The sequence below is a fragment of the Dermacentor variabilis genome, chromosome 4 (genome assembly GCF_050947875.1).
Source record: "Dermacentor variabilis isolate Ectoservices chromosome 4, ASM5094787v1, whole genome shotgun sequence".
Lineage (NCBI taxonomy): Eukaryota > Metazoa > Arthropoda > Arachnida > Ixodida > Ixodidae > Dermacentor > Dermacentor variabilis.
Window position 1 is genome coordinate 22961233 of NC_134571.1, and position 19656 is coordinate 22980888.

The 19656-nt window shown below is 48.2% G+C and overlaps 1 protein-coding gene across 3 annotated transcripts in view; it reads right to left on the bottom strand.

The window, feature by feature from the left end:
* The window catches only part of LOC142578794 (putative fatty acyl-CoA reductase CG5065), a 97424-nt gene that overhangs the window by 21721 nt on the left and 56047 nt on the right, over positions 1-19656 (bottom strand). For 2 of the 3 annotated variants that reach the window (XM_075688371.1, XM_075688373.1), the window contains exon 2: positions 1724-1840. In XM_075688371.1, coding sequence (XP_075544486.1) covers positions 1724-1840 — 117 coding nt within the window. Of the gene's footprint in view, positions 1-1723; positions 1841-14303; positions 15158-19656 lie in introns of those variants that run through there. The other variant, XM_075688372.1, reaches the window with a different exon arrangement.

Sequence of the window (19656 nt, forward strand, 5' to 3'; positions counted from 1 at the left end):
TAGTCGACGCAACCTTGGGCAAGGTCGGCCGCTGGAGAGGAGGATCGCCGGCATCGTGTTTTCCACTCGCTGCGGCCGCGTACACACACGGACGACGCTGATAGCCTCCCAGACAATATGCGACCTGTTTGTTTATACGCCGCTCTCAGCCGGACGTCCGTACCGTTTTACCGTGTCTATTTTGAGGTTCTTAGCCGGCGTCTAGATCATTAAGGAGCAAAAGGATATATTCGTTCATTGTTGTTCGGACGTTGTATTGTATAAAAACCAGAATGTTCAGCGCTTTTTATTAGGGGCAGCCCATTTTTGCTGGGGACTGCGGTAGCGCTCAGGCTGTTCTTATATCGCACGTTCGCCGCCAGTGTTCGCTCGCCATGGCTTTGTTGTCAACTGTCCCGTCATCAAATCGGCAGCCCATCGTAGGCTGCGCAGACCACAAGAGACTTAGGTAGAGATTAAGTGCGTTTGCTCTAAGCGGGTGTGTGAGAGTAATAGATCCTGGCCTATACTGCTGACATATTGTGGCTCAGGGGTCATCCAAGGCGAAGGTACGCATATAGTGCGTTATCCTTTTTTTTGTTTTTGAAGCACGCCTTAAAAGTCACACGATGCACACAAACAGTTCCATGTTTATATTTAAGGCAAAGTCGCAGTTTTGCTCAATGTGTAAAGTAGTCCATTGTAACTATATAACGTAATACCACGCACAGTACCTCTCGCAGTGTTCTGCGCGGTATCAACTGACAAACTCTCGCAGTGGCGTGCCAACAATCACTGACACTCCGAAGTCTGTCTTTGTCTGAACCTCTCGAGAACCATGTACTCCCCCTTTTCTATTCCGCACTACAATTATTCCTTGTCGCGTTCCTACATTTGGCAAGGCCATCAACTCTGTGCCATCGCATGATAAGTCGGAACCATATGGGCGCCTTTTCATCGTTCTGTGTCTCGCGGTTGTGCGCGTTAGTTCCACGACGTACGCCATAGCTCGAGGGTTGGGGATACAAAACTCAATTTAAACCAAATGTCAGCTCTCGATGTGATTTGGGACACTCGCTGAAGAGTATCTTCCGGGAGAAACACTGCTGTCGGTCTCTCGCTTACTAAACTTCTGGGCAAGGCAAGCGTGTTATGAGAAAAGTATGTACGTCGGCTGGTTGTTCGTTACTGACCGTAGAAAGCAACGGTCAAGCTTCTTGCTCAGAGGTGAAGGCAGTCCAATTACCGCCCGACTATGTGACAACAAAGAAAAGCGTTACGTTTCCTCACCGCGTATGAATGGTTCATCTAGCATTTTCTACTATGAATTTAGAATAAACAACAATACCAGACACACTGCGGCATGGATTAGCGCTGCAATAGCATTTCATCCTCGGTGAACGGAAAAATTTCTGTAAGTGAGCGACATTCGTTAAAGGGACTATACTTACTCTGAGGAACAGCTTACGAAATTTTACAAAATATGTACCTACGTGCAATGTATTATTGTCGGTGCGAATGCACAAAGAACCAAAGAGAAAGAGGCCTGCTGGCTGCTAGATGCCTGCCACTATCTCTCTAGGAGCTAAAGCTTGAAGACAGGCCAGTACAGGTGTGTCTGGGGAGGGCATAAAAGAGCGGACAAAATGGAAGGGGTGGATGATTGCGCCTGTCCAAAAAAAAAAATTGTTTTTGAAGCTGTCGCCATGTATCGCGGCCCAAGGAAAAATGTCACGTGACTCACCTGCATTTTGAGGATGTCTGCAATTCGATCTTCGGCGCGTAGTCCCCGTTTGCCTCGCACAATTAGGTAGATCGATCCAACGTCTGGGCAGGAACGAAGAATCTTTTCCAACAGAACCTGCGACGAGAAAGCAATAGAGATGTTCATCACCTTCACTATCTGCGCTTATGTGCGAGCTGTACTTGAAAAACGTGCCAAACAACTAAGGGTTTGCTTAGGAAGTGTACTAGCACCTGTCGGACATTTCCTGACAGAGTTATTGGCCGAGACTAAGAACATACATTGCTAACCGTTGTAATCGTCTTGTTTCACGTGCCTTGTTTTCACGTGAAAGCAATGCACACCGCAGTTACTCCAGTTAAATTGTTAAAGCTGTCCAAGATGCAGTGCCAAGTTGCTTAATGTGTTTGTCATTGGAGCAGCGAAACGCATCGGAATGGACATCAATCTTCGCTCATGTAGATAGATAGAAATGGTCTGGATAGAAAGATGATTGAGTTCCTACAACAAGTTTATACAGATAATGAGGTATAGATAACATGGGAGGGGGAAACTACAAAGCCAGCTAAAATAAGAAGAGGTCTCAGGCAGGGCTGTCCATTGTCGCCTCTGCTTTTTATGGTCTACATGAGCCAAATGGAAAAGAGACTAGACCAGAGCACAATAGGAACTGACATAAGCTATACGCTGGAAGGGCAGAAGGTAGCTCAAGTACTAGCCGGACTGATGTATGCAGATGATATTGTACTGCTTGCTGACACCCGAGTAGGGCTACAGGAACTAATGAGCGTATGTGGAGAGGAGGGAGAAAAATTGGGACTGCAATTCAGTAGAGAGAAGTCTGGGATAATAGTACACAATGAAGAAAGGGGGGAACCATTGGAAATACAAAGCACTAAGATTGATCATGTTGAAAAATACAAGTATTTGGGCATATGGCTAAACGAGGGCAAAAAGTACTTGGAAGAACAGGAAAAAATTATGATTGAAAAAGTGAAAAGGAACTCAGCTGTAATGAAACACAAGGCACTTTGGAACTATAATAGGTACGAGGTGGTTAGGGGCGTATGGAAAGGGGTTATGGTACCTGGCCTCACATTCGGAAATTCAGTACTGTGCATGAAATCGGAAGTTCAGGCATTCATGGAAACGAGACAGAGAAGTGTAGGCAGGTTGGCCTTAGGAGCACACGGGAACACCCCTAATGAGGGAGTGCAGGGGGACATGGGATGGACGTCATTCGAAGGTAGAGAGGCAGTAAGTAAACTAAAATTTGAACAGAGACTCCCAGCACTGGAGGAAAAAAGGTGGGCAGGAAAAGTGTACAAATATCTGTACATGAAAAGTTTGAACACAAAGTGGACACTCAGAACGAGGAAGCTGAGGAATAGATACCTACAGCCGAGGGAGGGGGTCCAACGTGGTTCTAGTGTGGGAAAGGAGGTGAAGGAGACGGAAAGAAAAATGTGGGAAGAAAGAATGCTCGGAAAGCCAGCGTTATCAATGTATAGGTCACAAAAACAGGAGATTAAGAGAGAGCTCTTATTTGATAACTCGCGGGGCAGCTCACTATTATTCGAAGCTAGGGCGGGGGTTTTGAGAACGAAAACATACAGGGCTAAATTTGAAGACGTGGACCTTAGGTGCACAGCTTGCGGAGCCGAAATGGAGACCACTGAGCATATAGTGCTGAGATGCACAGACCTTCGCCCGACCCTGGCACAGGGAACAGTGGCAGATATGGAAGGGGCATTAGGTTTTCCCGGGGAACGAGGGCAAATAGGCGAGAAAAGAGTGGCAGTAACGAAGGGGAGGCTAGAGGATTGGTGGAGGAAGTCAAGGGATAGATAATACCATAAATCGGGGAGATAATGTTTCCTCTACTGTTTTAGATAGTTATTTTGGGGGGAGGAGGGGAGTGAAAACTAGGTTAAGGAAAAGAGTATATAGAGAAAAAATAATAAAATAGGAGGGGGAGCAAAAGGCTAGGTGGCGCCAGCCGCCGCCCGTTACAAAGGGTATAGCCGCCATCCATCCATCCATCCATCCATGTACAGTGAAGGGAAACGGTTTGACTTTGTCGAAAAGCGAAGGAGCTATCGAGCAGCACGCTAATAAATGTACAATAAGCCATCCGGCCTCGTTACTGAGCCTGGTTGCTTGGCAATTTGTTGGCAAGCACCCGAACGATAGGTCGCAATTACGTGTCGAGGGAAGCACGTTCGGAGCATGATGGCAATATACAGTATGTGAGCTATGTTAAGCTTTGCGCTTGTGAATACCTCGACGCTGCTGTTCTTATTTCTGCGGGACAAAACTATGTTGAAGCGTCACCGTGTAAACGTGCGAATATTCTTGCAAACTTTAGTGCAAGTTTTCAAGGACAACATAAACCTTAATAGGGTGAAGTTGAAATTGAGAGCCAGTATCCGTTTCCTCGTTCCAAAGAAACAAGACGTCTCCGCGAGGACGCCTTTATCCTCCACATCGTAGTCAGACGAAACGATATAATTTTAGGGGAGACCTATAGCTGTCGACAGTGAGTGACAGCCACAGTACTTTCCTTGGCATCTCGGAAGCGAATAAAACTATCCTTTAATACGACTCATCAATAAAGGCACGCCAAATTATTGCTTCGTAGCAGATTAAAGGCGTACTTCTAGATGATGCGACGCATGTCGTACGAGTAGAAGATGACACGGCATTCGGTTTACGTGATGTCAAACGCCGACAGAAACAAGGAAAGCGTTCGTAGACAGCTGGCACACTTTTACAGCGCACGCTTCAGTGATTGAATTCTCTGCACGCTTCCATAGTCTTCATTATGGCTGCATTTCGTTATTTTTGATAGCTAGAAGGGAACACGTGATCACCCTGCAAGCCGGTTCTGCAAGTGGCGGAGTTTTCGCTTAGAAATCGAAGAGTGCGTGCGCTGCGAGTGGTTCGCGTGGGGCGCGAGCGAGCTTTCACTTCTCAAGGAGTTATCGCGCTCTCACGGTGCGCCTAAAGACGGATCTTTTACACCGCACGCAGATGCCGGAGTGGGCACGCGAACAGAGCAGTGCAGACAGACGGCGCGGTGCCCCCTCCGTGTATCTCCTGTCTCGGCGCGAGTAGGTGTACGGCATTCTCGCTCGCCTTCTGCACGTCACGAACACTTGCCACCAATAGCAATTTAATGCGCATTCTGCCATTGTCTAGCGTAAACAGGGATGTGGGAAACCGCAGAAGTAAATCGCCATAGTCCTGAACGCGACGACGTTGTTGCCGCGACAGCATTTCAGGTTCAATAATCGTTTTTTTTTTTCGTGGATACAAAGAACGCTTGCGCGAAGGACGCACTGGCTTCACGAGGAGTATGCACCTTCTAAAAGGCGATGGCGGTGCACGAGCTTGAAGTGGCCGAAGAAGGAAATGCTCGTGATTTAATTTATTGCGTCATCACAGCACAATTGATAGCCATATCAGCCACGTCTGCAAGGCCGCGTTGCTCCGTTTGATTTGGAAATGCGCGCGACACAGTACAAAAGACGAAGCGCACATTTTTTAAATAACATTTTTAGCGTTCATGTACAGACAACGTTCGCCCGCGGGGATACTGTGACGTGATCGAATAAAAAAAAAAAAGAAAAAGACCGTCGTATGCTCATACTTCGGTCACACGGAAGGTTCCCTTTAAAAGCGCTATGTAGTCGAGAAAAAGAAATAACTGTAATAATAAACTGGCGCACTTATATTAAATGTGAAACATTGGCGAACATTTGCCACTTTAACAGTATCTATATAGCCGCCTACGTCTTGGTGTTCTCATGGTCGTTTCGTTAACTTAGTATGTACCAAAATTGGCGTAGTATGACAAGAGTGTATGACCAACATAAATGACAGGTCATGACATGAATATCATGACATGCGTGGGGTGTAGATAATGAAACAGTCGCCTACGTCTTGGTGCTCTCGTGGTCGCTTCGTTAACGTGGTATGTACTAAAGTTGGCACAGTATGACAAGAGTGTATGGCGAACGTAAACTATAATTCATGACACGAACGTCGTGACGCGTGTGTCACGCAGGTCATGACACAGACGCCTACGTCTCGGTCTTTTCGTCAACTTCCCGCACGCTGCTTCGCATAACATCGGTTCCCACAGGGCGTGGGATCTGCCGGCTTTTTCTACTTAAATGGCACCAAGCCTAGGGGCTATCCAAGATGTCCCGGCGCTGCGGATCGCAAGGAAAGATGGTATAACGTACGTGTAACCTCGCCGCCACCGTTCCGATTTACGAGACGGATGGTGGCAGCCCGCCGAACGCACGCCGGTTACCGTGAAGAGTAGGGTGGCGCCAGTCTCTCTTGCTTTTATGCGATCCCCTTTCGTGCTGGCCAAGTCGGGCGCCGCACGTACCGCGCACTCAGTACGCTCGTGTGAAACACACCTGTGTTACATGAGCAGAATTAAGGACGTGCCTCCAAATTTCGCCAACCAGAGCCCAACTATATCAACAGGTCATTGCAAGACTGTAGTTACATACTGTAGCGCTATCACGACCAGTAATAACCCGAGCGAGTGAATGATTGAACGTTTTGGTTTAATATGAGCACTGACGTGACTCCAACGCTCCACGTTTTGGAACAAACCTTCCTTTTTTTTTTCTCGCGACTAATCTCAGCGGATAACGTACACATCTGCGTACAAGAAGTCTTTTAGCGCCACCCTTATACTTCCACAATAAAGTAACGAAAGGTAGGTTAAAAATGGAAAACCGAGAACTTCCAAAGAAACATAAATACATGTTAGTGCATCCGCATAAAAAATTATAATCGCGCTTAAAGAGCCTTCGGTGAAGTTCAGTGTCGTACCTTTTCTTTTTTACTTCGCCACGCGACATAACAGCTAGCAGTGATGCAGGTAACATTTCGAGCACACAATTTGAAGCAAATGGGGGTTGTCTGCCAACGTTAAAGCGCACGTCAACGTTTCTATGTAAATACACGTCCGCGCTAAAGCAGTGCTGTAAGACAAAGTAGCCAGAAATGGGAGCCTAAGTGGGCATGGTCACTTTCTCCCCTTTGTATGCAATGGCAACTCTAACACTCAAACCGTTTTCGATAAATCTGATTCTCTTGTATTCTCACTTACAATGCTATGCATGTAGTGAACGAGTGCGTGCGTGTTGCACAATGCACATCACAGCTTCTACAGTCATAGACTACGTGCTTATAGTGTCGCTGAACCTTGGTTCTTTGTTCACGTCATCGCTACCGTGCGTTTGTAAACACGTAAACACGTTCGAGACATGCGCCATTTCGAAAAACATAAGCGTCGCAATTGCGCGGCGGCATTGGAGGAAAGATTGCGCATCATCGGCTGTGAGAGAAGGTGAGCCCCAGGACGTATCAAATGCAGCAAGGGAAGAGTGGCGGCCTTATACCTTATACGCATAGGGTTGACGTATTAGTTGGTATAAGCGGACGCGTATGTTCCCACGGGGCAGGAGACGTCAGAGAGAACCGCAGTGTGCTATGGTCTATACCGAAATAGAAACGCCCACTCATCATCCTTTACGGTCCACATCTTCAGGTACTTAGACGCCTTGCGATTATAATAGTTGTAAATTACGTTATGCGCGATGGAGGCAGAGTTAAAGCTCGAGCAACGTTACGAGTCCGTGTTATCACCGCGTGGGTCGCTTGTACGTTGCTTAACGATAGGACAGGCAATCTTTACGCCAATAATACCAGATAAAAAAAAAAGACACCTTTCTCTCTCTCTCGTCAATTCTCAACAGAGCAGCCAATCAAGAACTCAACTGCCCCTCTGCACTTTCACGGCTGGCCGAAGTTAAATCTACCCGAGGACGTAGGCGTTTGATAAGCGGCTAACAGCTTGATTGCAGTGCGACAGGGAGTACGTATGTGAGCGTTGACGCAGATGCGCAAGCTAAATCATGCGAAGAGCGCGTTTTCGCAACATTTTATCTACGAGTATTCGGTACGAAAACGCGATTCCTTATTACGCGACACCTCTCAATATAAGCCACGCTTCCGTGAGCATAGAATAGCGCATCGCGTTTAATAATGCGTGCGCCACCGTTTCTACGTGGTGGATCAGGCTTCGTGTGGAGGTGTCCGAAACAAGCACGCACTTTTGAGCGAACAGCAATCACTTCGCTTTTTCTGTTACTTTCCTTCACCCGACGCGCAGGCCGTCTACATGAATTCACTGAGTTCGACTTCTGCCCGCCTCGCACACGTGACTAGAGTAGCGCGAGATGCTAAAGCGAGGTCGTTATCCAGTATTGCAGCCCTGACGTGAAGTGGCCATAAATAACGGTAATTTCACGTTACGGGCGCCGCCGTTACCATGGCGCCGGAGTGTCAATAGCTCTGGAGTGATGGGCTTAGCATCTCAAAACAATAGTGACCACGAGAGCCGCCGTAGCTGCGAACTAATTCTGATCACCTGGAAATATCTTTAAGGTGCGCAACATTTAGGGCCTGCGCAAGTGTGTTCTTTTTCATTTGTTGACATTTTGCCTACATAGGAATGTCGGCGCCATGGCATGGGAATCGAACCCGCGACGTCGTGGTCTGTAAAAGTACGTCACAAAGACGCCGAGGCACTGCGGTAGCGATATGAATCCTCGGCGCACGCACACACAAGCAGTTCGCGTTCCGTGCCGCCGCACCGCACGCGGCTTGCTCCGCCGATTACTCCAGTTCGTTGTCGCGCGCTCCCCGCACGCCGACCGCGCACACGCGCCTTCCATGTTCTCCTTCTGTGTATGCTAAGTGCCAGATCCATCTGGCTGCTCGTTCGTCGCAGCTTAGCAAGAGTAGATGTTCGTGCTAACGTGAAAAAGAAAGCTTTAAAAGAAAAATGGAACATCATTACGCTGTGTGTACGACTATAGAGCATCTATTCTACAGTGCACTGAAATCAGTATTCGACTGACGAATACAACCGGCTCTCCTGTTACATTATTAGTTATCCTGAGTGTTAAAGACGCAATACACTCATGGTGGAACAATGCCTCAGCGCCCTGATAAACTGGTACGAAGAGTCTGCTGGTATGAACTTTGCAATGTTCACGCGGCGGGAACCGAGACGTTGTGGTCAGAGTGACCAGTGCGTACATTTCCATCTGCAAAGACACAGCTTGAGAAATTTTTGGCCATATGCGTTTTTCTTTCTTTCTTTCTTTCTTTTTCTTTCTTTCTTTCTTTCTTTCTTTCTTTCTTTCTTTCTTTCTTTCTTTCTTTCTTTCTTTCTTACAGGGCCAGTAAGCGTGAACTTTCACCTTTGACAATGAAGCGATGATCCCGGATATACGAAGGTTACTTTCCCCCCGCTTGTGTTACGACAGTGGAGCCTTTTATATCTTTATGGCTGCACGCTCATCATCACGAAGGTATATCAATAGCGCTATACTGCAGCTTCTGAGAGCCAATTAGGAGAGCGATGTTTCGAGTGTGGAGGCCTACCCTTTGGAAGCGTCGTTTGCCCATTCTCGAGCACTGGATCATGTCTCGCGCTGTCTAGTTCTTTCTATTGCGTCAGCACCTGGCTTATTGTGAATAAGTATAAATCCAGCTTAGTCAGACGACACAACCGTTGTTGCCGAAAACGTCGCTTCGCTTTTCACACGTTATCCCACGTCCAATTCGCAAAATTTGGCACTCTGTGCGTAACTATGCCAGCGCAGCATGAAAACAAGATAATGCGCAGGTCAACGCCACCAGAGCAAGCGCCTTTTCGAAATCGCGAAAGACGTTAAATTGTAGCTGTAATCAGCTATGTGTAACCCTTCGCTTACAGAAGGCTGTAAGAATATTACCGATCAATATTACCAATATATTGCCGAATATTACCGATCCACAATAAAAAACGGCAGTCACGCACCCATTTCGAGCATTACATTCAAATTATTCATAAGCAGATCTGTGCATCATTTTATCATTTACGGTTGCGTTCGTTCTTCCACATTACTCTTCTTTACTCGAACTCTCTGGCCTCTTCCATCAAATCGACAAGTAGCATTTCAATCGTACTTGCTCTTCGAATGGTCATTACCGCTGCATATTACATCGCAGCAGAGAATAATAATTTAAGAATGATGTGTTTTATTAACGAATCTATATAACTTAAGCAGTTTTTAAAAATTCTGGCCACGAAGTTAGCTATGTATCGCTCAAAGCACACAGTTATGCTGATCCAACGCTACATTTCGTATCCCAAGGTGACAGTGAGACTCGTTTCCACGCGATATTTGCCAAGACCACACAGTAAAGTCTACTTTCCCACACCGACTTGTCCTAAAAGGAGAGGAAGAACGAATTTGGCAATAACTTTATCATACGCCAAAGAGGGTGAAGGCGAAAGCCTGCGCGCTCAAGAGAGAGAAACAAGCTTTAATGATATGCTGGAGATACTTGAGCACGCCCAATTGGCGAAATTTGGCACTGGTTCAGAGAGAAATGTACGCACTGGTGACTCTGACCGCAACGTCTCGGTTCTCGCCGCATGAATATAATAAACTTCGTGCCAGCGGAGCCTTTGTACCAGTTCATCAGGGCACATTGTTCCATCGTGAGTATACTTATTCCGTTTCCTTTAACACTGAGAATCACTAATGAAGTAACAGCAGAGCCGGTTGTATTCGTCAGTCGAACACTGATATCAGTGTATTATAGAATGGATGCTCTAGTACACACACCGTAATTATGTTCCATTTTTCACCGTGCTCCAAAACATTCATTAAATTACTTGGCATTCTCATTCTAGTGCGTTGTTATTTCTTATTACTTGTTTTCTCCCACCAAAGGTCCTAGGTTCGAGTGCCTTAATTGACGCTACCTTAATTACATGTACCTTAATTAACTTCGTCATAATTAGCATCAAATGCCCTGCGCTCGACATCCACCAAACGTCGAGGGTATGACTCACGAAAGGTCGTGGGTTCGAGCACCTTAATTAACTCTACATTAATTAACTTCGCCTTAAAGGTAGTGGGTTCGACTTCCACATAAGCTCGAGGATTCGACTCCCACCGAAGGTCGTGGGTTCGAGTGCCTGAATCAACTCTATCTTTAGTAACTTTTTTTTTGCATGATGAGCGCCGTCGGAGCCAGCTGTGGACGTGGACGAACGTCAGAGCAGTGACATGAGCGAGTGCTTGCGCGAGGCGACCTCACGTGACTTTCCGTACCGCACGCCGCGTTTTCCAGACCATCGGGGGAATGAGCCACTTAGGGCGCACTTCCTCCGAAGAGGAAATGTCGCAGCATGGCGTACGCCTTGCCGTATACCAACAATTACATCCAATAAGTTACTAAGAGGTTTCAACAAATTCCAACATTCGGAGAAACCATCATTCAGACTGTTACGTTTCGCCTACGACGCGCGGTTTAGCCGGCGCGGCTGCAACAAAGCGGCAGACATTTTGGCCTGTTCGGCGCCGCCGCTACGCCTCCCCGCCAAGCGCGTCCAGGCATGTTCCAATGCCACGTGTCTTCATGTGCGTGTGTGTGTGTATGTGCTTGTTGGTGCCCACGCTTGTCGAAGCGCGGCAGCCGGGGAGAGGAGCTCCCAACAACTGTGAAGCGAGGGGGTCTGACAGGCGCCGACACGACGTATGAGCCACCTTATCCCATTGCACCCGAGCGGCACAGTCACGTGCTCGTCTATAGAAGGGTTCCTTCTTGCCCTCAACTGCGAGAGTATAAAAGCAGCTGCCCCCGGACGCCAAAAGAGGGCTCCGATTTCTTCTGTTGAGTAACGTGCACTCCCGTCTCTCTACTTCGGTCAACCTGACCGCCAACTCTTTGCGATGTTAGAATAAACAAGTTGTTTTGTTGTTACCAGTAGACTCATGCTTTGCCGGGACCTTCGGATGCTTCCAGTTGTACCCCAGGCCGCCAGGCCAACGCTACCCTTGGGGCTTGCGACCCAGGTGCAACAACGGGCGTCAGCGCCGAGTTCCCAACAACTCGCGCCAGCGGTGCGATTACAACAAGACGCACACCATATCGGACGCAACATATCGTATCATGCGTCTCCTGCATTTAAGTCTATTCACAAATGCATGCCAACTTGATACCCATGCGTGATCTAAATGACACGTGTCGTGAACGCGCCGAAGGAAACGTCATGAGCGTGTAGGGCACGTTCACGCCAGGCGTCATAAAGATCAAGCCAAGCATGGGATTCATGTTAAGATGCATTTCTGAATGCGAGGGTGAATCAGCCGAACTTATAAGTGCCGTCGCAAGCATAGACCTTCCCCTGAGCCGACATCGTTTGACTTGTGCTTCTTGCCTCCGTCTACTTCTTGCGCTGCAGTTACATTCATAGTCATGCAGAGCGCCTCCGGTCACCGTCGCTGATTAGCTTGCGTGAAGGTATGCGCTGAAGTGACGGGTGGTCATCGCATCGCAGTATTGTAAAGTCCGGCTGCTCCTAAACGCCTTCACATTTTTTTTGAGCACTTGAATATGCGTCCATCGTTTAATGGCCTCGAAAGCACACCGGCATCGGCCCCTTTCGTGCGCCCGCTCATAATACCGGCCGAGTAATCGCGTAAAAAAATCCACAGTACTCAAACTGAATCGTTAGCGTAAGAACTAGTGGCCCAACTCAATGTTGTCTTGGTGGGACCATGGTCATTGTTCACCAATGCCAGCCTACACTCTCCGTGCGGTCACTACTGCGTTGTCATGAGCTAGCTCAGCGATAGCAAACCCAAGTACCAAAGCGAATGCTAATCACCAGCTTAAGATTGTTCGGGCACAGTGACACTTGAAAAGAATTGACGAGGCTTTAAGGTCCCAAAGAAACATGGATGCTTTTGAGAGGGCTCCTAGTTTTGTTATGACAGCGCGGAGTTGTCTATTTGCATGCACTGAACGTTTAAGTGCATTCAGCTACGCATCACAAAAATCCGGCCCCCGCGGTCGATCTCTGTACTTGCGACTTCACGCTCTTCACCCCAATAACGTCACTGGTGCAAGATAATCTCGAATACTTACCTCGTGTAGTAGCTATGAGTAACGCTTCAAACAACACCTTTGTACGAATTCGCAGGCCTCGCATACCAAGAATCCGGCAATTTGCATTCATGGCAGTGGTGAAGTTGCAGAAGAGCGCGAAAACCGTACGCTATCCAAGAGAACTCGGGCGTAATAATTTTTAGGCACTTAGACAAATCTGTTGTTCACAAGTCGAGAGTAAAAAGAAAGTCGATGTAAACTTGAGAACACGATGTAAGCAGCCGGGTTGCATCGTTGACAGGGTCCCGTAATTTTTTTTTTTTTTGACGTGATCCTTATCGTCGTAATGTTACATGCAGCTATTCGAGATCAAGGCGTGATGCTAGTTTCTTTTCTTCACAGTGGTCGCTGGTACTTCGCAGTCTTCGTATTTAATTGACAAGTGTTATCATGACAAAAAATAAAAGGAGGAAAATGACCTACAGCGCGCACTGGGATCGAGAAAGTGTGCCGAGGGAGGGTGTAATCTTGGTTTCTGCATTGGCTATAATAAGAAAGGGCTGGTCTGATTATAATCTTATGTTTAGCAGGAGCACATAGGAAAAAAGGACTGACAAGATCGCACGGTACGAGTACATGCCTTGTATTGATTTTGACACTTGTACCGGCCCCGCCATGAGCACTTGCTGGAAAATCTCAGAATATACCGATCACCCAACTTTGCCAGCACATTTTCACACACTGCTTACAGAAAGGAATATATGCTCTTTACCTTTTAATGTATCGCTGTTAGTTCAACCTTGTCTAGCACTACAGCGATAAAATCGTAGGAGTGACTGATTCCGCACACACGAGCAAGTTCCTTTGATATTTCAGATTGAACATAGAACGGGTGCGGGACGCGTGTTAATCATTTCTGTATCTTGCAACTTATTCCTGCACTTCACACACTTAACTGCTCTTTAAGACCAAGGTAGGGCGGGTAAATTAGTTTACGTTTAAATTACGTGAAATTATCTTCCTCAGAAGCAAAGTCGAAGCTGGAAAATTAGAGGGGTCGGGGAAAGGCGGACCGCAGCACCCTAACATGTTTTCACAAGTTATTATAAAACAACCCATGCAATGGCCTCTCGCAAGTCTTCACTGTGCACCGCAGGAACACTGTGTTTATGTGCAGCTCATAAGTGTCTGCTAAATCGTGCTTTTCATGACTGGTTACAGAGTGTATTAGAGCATCGCGAAGACATTGCACGTGTTTCTGGAGCATAGCTACCATGTGAAGGAAGAGTGCGAAGTCAACTCGCTGCGACAGGAGTTCGCTGACAGCAAAGTATGTGCGTGTGTTCGTAGCCTGACCTATGGGAGCGTTGCGTCAGAAATGATGCACCTCTCAGTTCGGGAAACAATCTACCGCGGCGATGAGCATAGCTGATGTGCCGGCATTTATAGCAATAAATTTGAGCTCGGGTTGGCAGAAGGTCGCGCAAATGGTGGCAAGCTGCGATTGCCACTACACTCGACAGCACCGGCGAGCTTCACTGTTTCTGCAGCACACCCCCACCAACCATTGGGCGCCCCACTGCAGGATCCCTACCTTTCCGAGAAATCCTGTGCTACCCGTGAGCAGGACATTCTTGCCGCTGAAGAACTCCAGCATGCCCGGCCGACGGGGACTGGACACGTCCGAACTCATGGCGGTGGATAGCGCGATGACGACGGCGGTTTCCCAGCGGACCACTGAGGCTGGTACAACGATGCGAGGACTTCACAGAGAACCCGCGAGTGTGTGGAGGGGTGCACCGAGCAGAGAACGTTCGACTCGACTGCGGGCCGACTCTTGAATGAGTGGCACTATCCCGGTAGGGCGACAAGAACCTTGCGCTCTCGATGACGTCAGACGGTTCACCCGGGAGGTCGCCTTGGCGGCACGGCGACGATGGTTTCGGTTGTTCGGAAAGGGGTCGGACTTACGCGCGGCTCGTCGAAGGACGCCCGCCGAGAAGGGAGGAGGGTTGAAGAAACCTCGCGGCAGCCTTCTGAAAGCGGTGGCTGGTGCTCTTCCACGGACTCAGTAGAGGAGGAGGGCGGTCGCCGCGCTGCGCACAGTTCGCCGTTATCCCCGCGTGCGCACACACAAGCCACGAACACCGCTCGTCTAAGAAATTCTACTGCCCGTCTGTCGGTACGCACAGTGGCAGGCGGTGGGGTGGGGGGGGGGGGCACCGAGCGGCCCACACTCGCTCGCTGAAGCCGTTATCTCACAGCAGTAACTGGTATAGTTCGTCACAGGAGAGATGCGCTTTCCGTCAGAGATAGCGATCGGCTCGCGTCCCACGGGGCACTTCCCTGGCCACAAAAATTCCGCGTGCCTGCTGCTTCCAGTGTCTTCGCGCGGATGACTGACAGACGGGACCGCATCGGAACGTGCACCGAGCCGCAGCCGGGCGACACCCAGAGATGCGAGGAGGGAGGCGACGCGAGGAAGACGGCAGCTGTGCGACGACACCTCTCTCTCCGACCGCTCGCTGACGACGAAGAGTGGGTGTGCAGTCTTGTATACACGCAAGGAGGGAGACAAGCAATGACGCACACTATAGTGGCGGTATACAGCCGCCGCTTGAATAATAATCCTGCTCGCTATTAATAAACCATGAAGTGGGATTGCGTTGCCTTTCCCGCGCGAGATGCCATCGAAGGCGCTAACACTGATCCCCCGGATTATGTCGAGCCCGAGGAAGTATACAAACAAGACGCATTCGTATACTGCGTCGGCTCAAGGCATCACGCCGTGGCGCGTTTTCACGGGCTGGTTGTGGCAGCTTGGTAACGAGGGGGGGGGGGGGGGGTGCAACAGGCAGGCCAAGCACCCACGCGAGCGAACTGCGTCACGCAAGATAGCAGCTGAACTCCTCCAATTGCGCTTGCGCGCATCTTTAGGCCAGAGACAAAATGCACTAGTAGACGTCAGTTAAATGTTAAATTAAGTTAGGCGGCCGTGCATGCAACCTCGGTGTGGTTAGTATCGCTTCGAGCAAAAGAGGCTTGTGACACACCACTGTTAGCTTGACTCTCGAAAAACTATATCTAATACTTGGTGGCAAGTTTCAAAGTGGGGGGCTGCAATTAAGTGAAGTTTCATTGGGATTCCACAGCTTTCCTTTCTGCTTTCTTTCTTTTTTTTTACAACACAATTGATAGCAACGCGCCATCCTTTGCGTGTCATACCGCACTGTTCCAAGAAAACGTGTTAGATAAATGGCCATGCGCTTCTAGTCTAGCGCTGCAAGTTACCCAGTCAATAACAAGAGTATTACAAATCCGCGGAATGTATTTCTGTTTAGTATACAGAAGATATCACGCGAAACGCGATGCAAAGAAAATTGATGATATGACATCTATTGACAAGTATTAATCTCTCACTGATTTAGCACAGTGATTTCAGTGGCGGCAGCAGGTGTTCGTCGGCTCTGTTCTCGCAACAGTAACAATTAGTTCCTCACATGTTAAGCTTAATATAACGCTGGCCCTCGATAAGCTAAAGTCCCAAAACTCAGTCAAGTGAGGCAATCTGGTTAATCCTGAATAAAAAACAGCGTTCTAAATGCACACGATAAAGAAAAATAAAAAAATAAAGAGGAAAGCGCCCCTGCTTGCGCTTAGGAAACTGGTTACAACGAGCAGCATTTGCGACATGCCCTTGATTTCGTGTATATTTCTTCTGTGTATACACGTTGTTTCATATCTTGGGAAGCCCTGGCTAGCGTATTCGGTGTCATTTCCTCATTTGCATGCATATCTGCGGAGGTTGTTGGTACCGGCTTCTCCCTGTAGCTTAAAAAGATCAGAGAAGAAAGTATTAGTGGCATCGAGTGCTACTATAGTGTTAAATTTGCACATGAAACAATTGTCAAGTGTCCGCTGGATCTCGTTCTCGAGGTTAAGAAGGTAGCTTTAGATGCCGTCGGAGATATCAGATGGGGCGCAGCAAGGCTTAGTGCAGCGTCAAGGGCGGGCAACAAAGGGCGCTGTTGGCCAAGGGACTCTATACGTATCAACCTTGACCACCTGTGGCGTTCCACTAATGCGCGCTCGAAGTTCATTGCATGGTACTTTCCGCATGTCAAGCTCCCATAAATGCGCTTGTCACAGCCAGGAGTCGAAGCTGTGGCCTCGTAGGAAGCAGCGACAATGCGCCGGAACCTTTAAGGTATACAGGATATGCGAGTGTACGCAATGTCAAGCTGTAGGGGGCACTGCGGCTTATCGTGTGAATTTGCCTTGTGCCCTATATACTCGCGTCAATTGCGAACGAAGTGCTGTAGAATCAGGCATTGGAGGCTGTTGTTTCTTTGTTCCACGACCTCCGAACTCGGTGAACTTTGCAGCTTACACTACGCTCGACGGGCGAGCTGAATGACAGTCTCGAAAGACGGAGAAGTCACGTCTGTCGATTACTGAATGCAGGCACTGCGACGAATGGAAATGACAACTAAACCTAAAACTAAAAAAAAATGACAGCTATGTGATAAAATAGTAAGCAGCCAACGACAGCATTGTGAGAACGGCACCCACACCATGACGAATCCATTAATAATTCTTCTTGGGCGAGTTGGTTAATATGTACTGAAGCTATTGTAGCGCAAAGGAACACGGACAAAGAGGGCAGTGCACCACGGGCGCTATCCAATCTGGTTTTTAGACAGTTTAATATATTTTTAAGCATGACTACGTTTGTTGATTATAGTCCATGGACGCGAAAATCTCTCATCTCATCTCCCCTGTCAACTCTCCTTTACCCCCTACGCAACAAAGAGCTGTGGGACGACAAAGAGCCGCGACGGACCTCCCGAGGTCCTCCGAGCTGTGATACAACGGGCTCGAAACATCGCCGGAATCATCTTAGGGACCCTGGACTGAGGATTCCTCCCACACTGCTTTCGCCATTCAAATATTATTAATAAAGATGTTTTACTCTCTCTCTCTCTCTCATGCCACAGTATTCTGCTCACTCAAAGCTCATTAAGAGAGGAATTGCCACTCTACGCCTGGAATGCGCGCTTACGAAATCCTGTCCACATATTGTGCAGGCCAGTTTTGAGAAATAATTGGCAAAGCTCTTTGCTGCAGGCTATTCGGGCTCAGTCTTGAAAGTTGTCTCGGAGACTCTCCTGAAAACACTCAGTGCCCTTCCACTCTGTGAAGAAGTATGACCAGCGAAGCTGTGTATGTGGGCCCCTTAATGGCGGACTGCACCTCCGCCGCGGGTCGGCCAGGCATCTTCGAGGTCGGCCCATGTATGGGCAGAACAAACGCACACGATCCTGGGGGAACTAGCCCTTAATCGCTTTTTGTAATTCGCTGTAAAATTGGTCACGTCTTCACGTTTCTTAATAAACTAATTAATGACGACGACGAACGCGGGAGCAGTGGCAGGAGCGCGTTCGCGCGGTAGCGCCGAGGGGCGCCAACGAGCCAGCTGTGCAAGAAGACGACGACGCTGGAGCCAGTCCTGATGATGTTAGTTTTGCGTCTACACATGGACACGATCCTGGGGAACTAGCCCTTAACAGCTTCGCTGTGTAAGGTAAAGGGCCCCAGGCGCACTCCCAGCACCTCAGCCCGAAAAGAGGTGAGGGCCGAAGTAGTCCCTTATGTGCATGGGATGTTCCACAACATGAAGGACGCCGTAGGTACGGTGTACCAGTGGTCTTTTTCGGCGCTGCGCGAACTAGCAGGCCTGTGCCCACGCATTCTTTGCGAACAAAGAAGGCTTGATTGCCAGAAAAGAAACACACCTTGCCGTATGTTAAATGAGCCACCGGTGTTGTCTATATGATACCGTTGTCGTGTTGGAAGGCCCATATAGGTCAAAGCGTGTTAATGACTGAGCACGGTAGCACGAACTGTCAGTTATTAATAAAGGCAATGCGCATCTGCCTGCGCATTGCTTGGCCTGCAAGTGTAAACCATGGTTTCGTGAGCTTAGGGCTCTAGGCAGAAGTAAGGATACACCTGCTCGCGAACTTTTGGAAGCTTATCACATTAGAAAAAGAGGCACAGATTACGTTAGTGACACGACGATCTGCTAATTTGCTTTTCTGAATTTTCTTTTTCTTTTCCATGAACAACGTGTACGCGCGCGCTAAACTGAGTGTATCTATTATTCCCCATTCTTCTGGGGTCGACCCAATAAACCAGTTGCGAGTTAGCGCCCGTGGTGTCCTGTCATCTTCTTTGTCCGTTCTCTTTTGCGCTACAATGGCTTCAATACATAACCGAATCCATTAGTAGAAGATCAGGTTTTATTCATCTGCCGCCGTGAATAGAGTCAATGAAAATCATCCGAACGCAACCGCCTGACGAGTGAGAGTCTTGCGGTCTGTGTGATACACGTTCTCTGTTGGCCTTCACGGAGGAGCCCACTATAAAGTACCGGCCGCAGCTTGAGGCGCCGCAGTTTTGCCCGAGGTGCAAAGCATAGACAACGGTAGCTTGCAAAGTATTACGTGCAGTTCCTGCTGCTTCAAATATTGTCTGCAACAGTGACACTGCGCTAAACAGTGGGTGTGTATTACCGTACAAAATAATGCGCTATAGCTATCGTTACGTACTGCATCGTAGTTGAGTAGAACTTGTTTCATGGGCAAGTTTGTCCATATCTGTTTGACAACGAGATGCAGCTGTTAAAAACGTCACCGCAACCGCTCTAGACAACACTGATGTACGCGTGCGCATTTGTTGATTCTCCCGTGCTCTGCTGTAAGAACAAAATCAGTTGATGTTCGGCGCTCGACCTGTCGTTTCTTACTTGCCCTCCTAAGCCTTATTTTCCTTTTAGCGCAACAATGTATTCATTACTGCATTGTACTATGGACAAAACTGCCCTCTCTTTTTTCTTGCTCTTGTGAGCGCCTAGTTTTTGCGAGCGCCATTCTTTTTATTGCGAT